This window comes from Dipodomys ordii, unplaced genomic scaffold (genome assembly GCF_000151885.1).
Source record: "Dipodomys ordii isolate 6190 unplaced genomic scaffold, Dord_2.0 Scaffold10, whole genome shotgun sequence".
Taxonomy (NCBI): Eukaryota; Metazoa; Chordata; class Mammalia; order Rodentia; family Heteromyidae; genus Dipodomys; species Dipodomys ordii.
This window is the reverse complement of record NW_012267226.1, coordinates 6,467,586-6,476,596: the sequence shown is the minus strand read 5'-3', so window position 1 is coordinate 6,476,596 and position 9,011 is coordinate 6,467,586. Positions and strand designations below refer to the sequence as shown.

The following is a 9,011-nucleotide window of genomic DNA, read 5'->3' as shown; positions in this document are numbered from 1 at the left end:
CTAATTTAGGGTAAGGGAAATTTAACCTCCCCCCCACAAAACTTTTATCCCCACAAGTTGGGGTTTAGTAATGATAAGCAGTGATGAGCAGTGATGACCGACACTGGGGGTGGCAGTGTGTGTGCACGCGTGTGTTCCAGAGAGGTCTGTGACACACTGCAGCTGAGCCAATGACTCATCCTAAATCTTAGTGACTTTTAGAGGTCATTTTAGTCATTCCTGGGTCTTCAGGCTGGCTGGAACTTAACTTAATATCACGTTTGGTGGAGGTGGTGTGTTGCTTTGGAGGAAGAGTGTCTGTGTGAGCAAGGGACTGGGGGTGGGGGAGGCTGTGCGTGACCTCTTTGAAAAGATCTCCAGCAAAGGACGTTCCCTACCTTTCCCAGGCTGCACGCTCGTGGGTTTCCCCCATCACACTGAATCAGCATGGTTCTCCCGGGAACTGCTTTTTTGCTGGATGGAAACCGGATGTTGGATTCCCTGAGTGGGCGGGGGCTCCATCCCTTCAGATCTGTCAGGGGTAATTGAGACTCCTAGGGACCCATCAGTCAGTCGGAGAATCTACCATTTATTTCACCAGAAACTTGCCATAAAGCCTAAGCAGAGAATAGAACAGAGCAAAGACGCTACAACGCCTTCTCCCAGGCAATGCGCATGATTCTGCGGCTCTGTTCTCGCCGCACTTCAACGCACCTTGAAATGGGCTCGCCTCCTTCGCGCCCACGACGGGCAGACAGTTGAGCCAATCAGTCTTCAGACTGGTGGGAGGCGTCCAATAGGCAAACTGAGGGGGCGGGCTTAGAGGTCCGGCCCGGCTAGGCTTCACCGTGGACCTGGCTGCGTTCTGCCCAGGCTAGTAGTGCAGGTGCCGCTGCGCCGGGGCCGGGGAGGCTGCGCGCGGAGCCAAGCGGAGCCAGGAAGGGATGGAGAGCGGGCCGCCCGGGCTGCAGGAGCACCGGCAAGGGGCGTAGGCGGGCGAGAGGCGGGCGCTCGGGCACGAGAAGTGTGCGGGTGCGGGAGCACTTTGCGATAGGATGAGGCACTTGGCTGGCGCGCGGTAGTACTATGATTTGGTATGTGGCCACTTTGATAGCAAGTGTGATCAGCACCCGAGGTCTTGCGGCTCAAGGTGAGTTGAAGTGCAGCGTCCCTCCTCTGCCCCTCCCGGCCGGCTCTGTCGGCTCGGGGCTCCGGGGCTCCGGATCTCTGGCCACTCCCCCCTCCCCCCGGTTCGGTGCCGCTCCTTCCCGCTGGCGAGGCTCGGGCTTGGGCCAGGCGCGCCTCCCGGCACTGACCAGAGAGGGCCCGAGGGCTGATGGCCGGAGGAGCGGAGCCCGGCGGGAAAAGGCCGGTGCCCATGGGTCTGGCTGCCTGGCACTCGCTTTGGAATCGAGGTCGACTTGGGCCACTTTGGGCCCCGTGGTTCTGCTGACACCGGGTGATGGTGGTGGCGGGGGTGGGGTGAGGGGGGGGAATCGTGCTTCTCCCTAACTCTGGCTGCCAGGGAGTTTGCGGGTCTCCGGGCAGGCTGCAGCACGCTCCAGCGCCGCGCACCGCTCCGCGGTGGAGCCCTCCCCGGGAGGTGCGACCCGAGCCTTGGGACCTTCCGCGCCCACCTCTTCGGCACAGGGTTCTATTGGCCCCGCAGGTGCCCCTCCCGCCTCCCATCTCGGCAGCTGGAGGCCGGGTCCCCCTCGCAGGTGAGAGAATTAAGAAAGCCGGTCAGCCCGCGCCCGTTTTAGCCGCACCTGGGTCCCCGGGCCTGGCAAAAGTTCCCGGGGAGCGGGCCGTGGGCTGGCCACGCGCCGCCCTCCCCCGCGGCCAGGCAGAGCTGCCCGGGGGCGAGGGCAGCGGGGGAGGGGTCCCTGCGGTTGGAGTCTCGGAGCCGAGGGGGGATTTTTCTTCTTCTTCTTTCTCTTTCCGATTTCTCCTGATTGAGCTCGAGAAGAGCAAGAGGGAAGCCGCGCGTCGGGGGATGCGTGCGTGAGCGCGCGGGCTTTTGCTTTGGAGACGGGCAGAGCGACTTGCAAGCCTCTGGGTGGCACCCGGGCTCTGGCTCTCCGCGGAGCCTGGAGGCTGCCAGGACTCTGAGCTCATGGTTCTCAGCGCACAGACACGACCCGGCTGTGGGCAAGTTCACCGAGCCGGGAGGAGATGGCGGCGGGAGAGAGAACCAGCCCGGGGATGGGGGGGGCGAGGGATTGCAGAGGCGGGGGGGGGGAAGCGCGACCCGCCAAGCAGAACCTCTACTCCTAGCGAGCACCGTGGAGAGAATCTTATCATCACCTGGGTGGGAGGTTTGGTGGGGAGGGGGGGGAGTGGTTTGAGAAAGTTTCAGGAATGGAAAATGTCTCCTATGCTCCTTGGGAGGGGGCGACTGAAAACAAGCGCAGAGGGAAAGGGAAAGGGTGGTTTTGCCAAGTGATGTGTTGGGCTGGATGGTTTAAAAACACTTCCTTTGTCAGGTGGGGAGACAGGCTGGAGTGGCCACAGAAGCTTGTGGAGGGGGGGGGGTGGAGGCGCGGACCAGCTGGCCTCATCCTCATCCTCTCCCCAGTCTCCTCGCCGTCTTGCAAAACCCGCATCCTCCTCCCCTTCAGGTTTTGGTATGTTCCTGGGACTGTCACTGAAAGCACAAAGGATGTGCTGGGATCTTTGAATAGAAGAGACATTGAAGGAAGGTTCTGAAATAGAGTCCAAAACCTAAGCAAGGGTGTGGGGTTTGGCCTGTTGTGTTGTGTTTCATTTATTTATTTTTGCAAGTTTAAGCACAGCATAAAGGAAAACGGGTTTATAGTGCAGCAACACACAGAATGGCAGGGCAGAAGGAACTTCCCAACATTGAAGGTTGTTGGGCATGAAGGTGATGTATACCTTCTTCCATAGTGCAGCAAGGTCTTTCCGCCCGGAATGGCTTGACATGCTCTCTTGTCTGAGAGCAGGGGTGACCTTCTTGGTCTTGGGATATGATGTTGGTCTAGGACCTAGATTTAAAATGGCATGCATTCAAATCCCAATTCTATCACTTGCTAATCCTGTGACCTTGGACAAATTTGCTTAACCTTTCTTGATGTTACTTGCTTCAATGGAAATAAGTTATGAGTATAAGCTTATGGAGGTATTTTTCCCCCTTGGGGTGGGGATAGTAGTGCTATAAATAAAAGAGTAGCTGCCACTCACATAGTATATACTCATGAAATATTGATGTGGTTATTATTTCAGAATTTTTGGGTTCCTGGCTCCCCTCTATTTCCTTTCCCTTGGGTCATTCAGGGCATCAGGAGCTGGGTATGTGCTAGGAGGAAGTTCAGAAGGTTGTCTCTGTCAGGAAATGAGACTCCTTCATAGACTGACCTTGTCTGGGCAGAGCCTCTCATCCTCCTACATCCAGTGATGTGTCTAGGGTATGTGTGCTTCAAAGCTGCTTGAAAGCCCTTTGCAATGTGTTCAAAGCTAAATCCTTGTCAGTGTCTAGAACTTGTGGGAGGGTACAGAACTCAGCCTCTGGCAGGGAAAGGCTACTTGCTGTGTGTGGAGCTGGTATTGGGGACTTGCAAAGCCTAACTTTTCTCTGAGTGGCACAGATAACTTGTGGGGAGACCCCTGAGATGGAGGGACTTTGAGAGGCACCCTTAGGATTCACTGAAGTAGAGGAGTGAGAGGGGGAAGCTCCCTCAGGCCACAGTGAGTTGGGACTCTGTCAACCTACCTGTGTGAGATATAGGTAGAGATGGATTGACTCTAACTTTGACTCAGATCATGTGTCTGGGAGAGGACTAAAGTCAGTACTCAGGTGGAAAGCATGAGGAGAAGTCGGTCTATTGGTGTCATCTCAGCATCCCAGATGTTTGCCTAGTAAGCTGAGGGGTTTCCACATTGTGGGAAGAGCCTGGGCTAGACTTTGAGTCTGAACATCTCATCGCAGAGGGAAGTCTTATCCCCAAGGCTGTTTTTCCTCTTGACCACCGATTCTGAATCATCCCTGGTAATAGTGCCCCCAAATAAAGTGGAGTTGTGACTCAAGTCCTGCAGGTGGTTAGATTAGTCCCCTCTACTCTGGCCTTGACCCACCCATCTCCCATTTGGGAAGGGGGTTTCACCCCATGTCCAGGAAGAATTGAGCAATGGCAGTGATTAGCGGGTAAGTACATGGCTCTGTGTCCCAGCACACACATGATGGTGGTGGGGGTGTGTCTGGCAACAGATACCCTGGGAGAAGCTGAGGAGGTTGTCACATAGGGCATGGCTGAGTCACAGTGGGAAGGATCAGCTTTCAGCTTCTGGCCAATGGCCTGACACATGCCAGTGTCTGGAGATATCATGTCTCAAGTCGTGAGTGGTTTCATGTTTATGGTTCTGACACAGAAAACTAATCTCTGGTTACCTGAAGAGCAGGGCTGTCTCACTGAGCTGCTGAAACCCAGCATCTCTCTGTCCCTCCCTCCTATGCCTCATTCTCTCTTGGTGCCTTCCTTTACTTCTCTGTCCTCTCCCCAGTCAGGCGCCAGCTAGCTTTCAGAGCCTAGCCTGCTTGCTCTATGCTTTCTTCTTTGGCTCTCTCTCAGCTCTGCTTGGTGCTCAACTGTCTATACACAGCTTTCCTGTTTGCTGCACTGAAGATGTGGGGGTGGGAGATGAGCCCCAATGAGGGCTGAGATTTAACCAGTTCTCTATAAGAGCCCCTCCTCCATATCTGGTGACCTCAGCTGGGATGCCAGGTCTCCAGATAGCAGTACCCTCTCCCTCTGGTTCCTAGGATGGATTGTACAGCTTGTGTGAAGAGTAGATATGCATGATAAAAGAGCTGTGATTGGTGAGAACTTTCTGCTGTCTGGAGGTGATGGGTGTATGTGCACTTTCGCATGCATGGGTACGCCTGTGTGTGTATGTGTGTGCTCCTACAGGTAGGTGCACACCTACTCATATGAAATGGTATATACCTACATATATACACATGTGTGCACATGCATGTACAGACACACGTACTTATATTTCTGTATATACTGTGTGCATGTCCATGTGATCTGCATGTATTTTGCCCTATACATGCCCTATACATGCAAGAGTGAATGCTTGTATGTTTGTGAGTAGATGCATGGACTGCAGCAGGACAGGGCCAGTTAGGTACAGGCCTGAGGTTAGAGCAACTCCTCTCTGAGTGACTATACCCAGCAGACTCCTTGTCCCTTTGTTTGGAACTTTCATCAAAGCAGCACAGAAGTCTCCAAAGTTGAAGGCTCTAGCCCAGAGGCTGGATTGAAGGATGCCTGAGGTTCTGGAGAGAAAGCTTAGGCAGTAGGAAAGTCTGAGCTTGTGGAGAAGCTGACACTGGGCTATCAATTGCCAAGAGGGATGGGTAGCATCAGTTGGCATCAACTGTATCCACTCCAGAATAGAGAAGGAGGGTGAGGGGAGAAGAGACAGAATTATCATCAGTACCCTGCCCCAGGGGCACTGCTCAGGGGCACTGGTGTGGGCCAGTCTGCCGGAGGCAGTTGACCTATTTTTCTTAGGAATCTTCCTGCTTTTCTGTTCTCTCTTGCGTGAATAAGCAGGAAAGTGGAGAGCAGAGATGGGGCCTCTGTGAGGGGTTTGGAGAAAGATTCCACTGGACCAGGGATGTGAAGGAAGCTTGATTGCTCTTCTGACAAAGAGAGACATTGACAACCCTGCCTTCTGCCCGCCTTCCCCCATTTGTAGTCACCCTTACCTTCCTCCTGGTCACGTGTGTCTACCAGGATGGGGGAGTGAGTGGTATACAACTTGCACACAGGCATACATTGTAACGAGGTGAGTCACTGTCCTCATTCTTGTTGGAGTAGGGAGTGTTGACGGTTTACTGGGAGTAAATATGGAACTTTGATCTCCCACTTAGTTCTGGTGGCAATCTGGTCTCTTATCCTCATGGCATGCTCAGCCTCAGTGCCTGTCCCTCTGCCTTCCTGCCAGCCAGCTTTGGGACACGAGATCTGATTGCAGGGGCTTTAGGGGTGTGTGGCTTTGCTTTTCTGCTGAGGAGCCATTAAAGGAACAGAACTGAGATTGAATTACCGACTTCCTTCCTGTCAGGGGCTCCTGGGGAAAGAGCTCTTGGAAATGCTGTGTAGCCAAGCAAATGAAGGTTGCTAATAGCTTCGCTGCTGCCTCCTGGCTGCTGGGATAGGGGACCTAGCTAGGAGGGTTAAGGAGCAGAGTCACCCATAGATGAAAGAAGCTGTTCATTCCTATTCTCTCCTTTCTAATCCTTGCTGTTCAGTCTTCCTGGTTGTGCCCATTCTAAGGCTCACCTGGCCTCAAAGACCCTGCAGGCTGGATGGGGAGGGAGGCTGGAAGAGCAGTAGGGACACTGATGGAGAGGCCCTGGCACAATGTCTTTTATTAATGTGTGTGTGTGTGTGTGTGTGTGTGTGTGTGTGTGCATGTGTGCATGAGTGTTTGTTTCTAGAAAGAGAGAGGGATGCTCAGGGTAGCCTCTGATCTACCTGCCTTATAAGGAGATCAGGACATCCCCTCCTGTTCTGGACACCGGTCTCCTCTCCACATCATACTTCTTGGGTGTTTCTCATTGGGCAGGAGGGAGCCATCCTCCGGTGTGTGCCTCCCACTTAGTGAGAGCCCCAAGATTCCTGGAATCTCCGGGAGCTTCCTGGCTTGTTGAGGAGGAGGGATTGGGGGACTATTGGGGGCTGTGTCTTTTTTGGACTCAGCAGGGATTATTTTTAGGCTGGCAGATGGAGGTGGTGGTGGCTGTCGCTGGTATTATTAGACAACAGGCCTGTGGTTTGGGAGTCTGGTGCCCAGAGGAGGAGGAGGAAGAGGAGGAAGAGGAGAAGCAGCAGGAGGAGGAGGAGGAGAAGGAGGAGTAGGAGGAGGAGGAGGAGGAAGAGGCTGCAACAAGGATTTGTACTAATGATTCTTGGAGGCTGATGCTCAGCCGCTACTAGACCTAGTCAGGGACTCTAAGATCTTAGGCTGAGTAATGCTCCTGGGCCAACTGGTCCAGCTATCATCTGAAATAGGTTCTTGGAAGTGTTCTTTGATCCTGGGCTGCAGAATCTGAGCTCTCAGGACCTGTGTGGTGTGAAGGTGTGACTGGCTGAATGGGTAAAGAAGGGAAGGGGGCAGAAAGGAGAGGCCTTGGTCCTCTGGGGCTTTGGTGAGGGCAGGAAGTAGGAGAATTCTGACTTCCCTACCTGTTACGTGGGTAATTTTCCAAATAATACAGCTTTCCTATTGCTTGTGTGCAAAATGGAGACAAAAGTACTTGTGCCAGGGCCATTGCAGGCATTCAGTATCCCATTCATGGCACAGAGCTTTATGGAGTAGAGCTAGTCCCAAATGAGGCTTTCTCTGCCCAGATGCAGTCTTTCCCCTGCTATTTAGATGATTCCCCATTCTCAGGACCCTTTTCTCCCTCAAGTCCGACAAGGTCCAGGTGAGGAGTGCTGGATGTGGGGCTGTGCCAGGCCCCGATGCCTCATGGTTCTGTGCCCAGAGGGGGTCTGCTGGCAGCCCTGGACTCAGCTACCCACTGAGTACCACCTGGCCCAGAGAGCAGATGATTTGTATCCTATGGTTTCCTGGAAAGGTCAGCCAGCCTGCAGGGGGCCACTTCTTCCTCGCTTTCTTGCCAGGATGGCACCCCTTCAGGGGGGTCTAGGCAGACCCTCAAAGGCTCAGGGTGTACTGTTTCCTGCCTTCTTTAGTACCTCTGGGAGCCCCCTACCCATTCTCAGGCCAATCAGAAGAAGCCTGGCCCCGTGGTTCCCGTGAAGGGGAAGGGCCTGAGGGTCCCCTCCCTTGCAGGCACTATCCCCAAGCATTCTCCACCCCCTTTCCCTGTTCCAGCTGGCCTTGCCCTGCTTCATGCAGGCTCCCCTCTGTCCTCCTGGTTTTCAGGTGTTCTGAAGGCCTGTGTCTGTGAGTCTCCATGACTCTGTATCCTGTTGTCAATGCCCCCAGCCATCTCTTTGGTTGGACTGGGTCCATCTGTATCTCCGCACTTCCTTGCTTCTGAATTGCTTTCACTGTGGGATTTGGGCTCCGTTCCCCAGTGTTTGAGTTTATCCATGTCTCCTCTATCAGGCCCCTCTTCCCTCTTTCCTGCCAGCCCGAGTACTTTCTCTCTTTTTTCACACTGAGCTTTTCTGGAGAGAGTGTTTATTAGACATGCTTTGGCTCAGAAAGGATCAGGCTGTGGGAGATGGAGTGAGGGAACACACCCTCTGTGTGTGTGTGTGTGTGTGTGTGTAGAAGAAGAGAAAGAGCAGATGATAATACATTAGGATCCTGGAAACCAGGAGGACCTGGGATGACTTCTCTCTGTCTACTTTTGGAGACATTGGTCTCGTTTTGTCCTGTGTGTCATTTTTGGGATGCACCTGGTCTGTAGATGCTCCTCCCTGATTGGAAGGTTCTCAAGAAGAGATGCTAGCTGAGTGTGTATGTGTGTGAGTGTGTGTGTGTGTGTATGCACTGTTGCTTTGGGGGTGGGCTTTACAATGGGCTTTATGTTTAACCCAGGGACTGGCTGGGACTGGGGCTGGGCTTGGGACTGGGGCTGGGGCTGGGCCCGGGACTGGGGATGGGGGTTGGGGAGGGAAGGTGTCAAAGAGCTGTCTCATTGCAATGCAGCGAGAATGAGGCAGCACTAGGTGCAAATGAGCAGTGCACAGCCATGTCAAAGCTGACCCACCTTCTAGCATTGCCAGCACTCCAGAACAAAACCGGACTGTTAGAGGTGCCCAGCTGTTCCCCTTGGTTCTCCTTCTGCCACTTGTGCTCTAGAGACAAAGGAGCCATCCTGCCCCACCCCAGGTTTCCTGCCCCCCCATCCCGGAAATAGCTCTTTCTTCCCTCACACATCTGTAGTTTGTCTCCTCATCTCCTCACAGGCCAGTCCTGCAGATGTTCGGTTGTTGCATGTGTGTACATATATATGTACACACATGTGTGCATGCATACATATACATGCTGCTTCTCTGGATGGCTCATGGCACCTGCTCTCCACC

The 9,011-nt window shown here is 53.9% G+C and overlaps 1 protein-coding gene across 1 annotated transcript in view; it reads left to right on the top strand.

The window, feature by feature from the left end:
* Positions 1-845: 845 nt before the first annotated feature.
* Igsf9b (immunoglobulin superfamily, member 9B) overlaps positions 846-9,011 on the top strand; it is a 50,148-nt gene continuing 41,982 nt past the window's right edge. Inside the window, exon 1 of the mRNA XM_013009618.1 lies at positions 846-1,129. Coding sequence (XP_012865072.1) covers positions 1,066-1,129 — 64 coding nt within the window. The 5' untranslated portion in view covers positions 846-1,065. The remainder of the gene's footprint in view (positions 1,130-9,011) is intronic.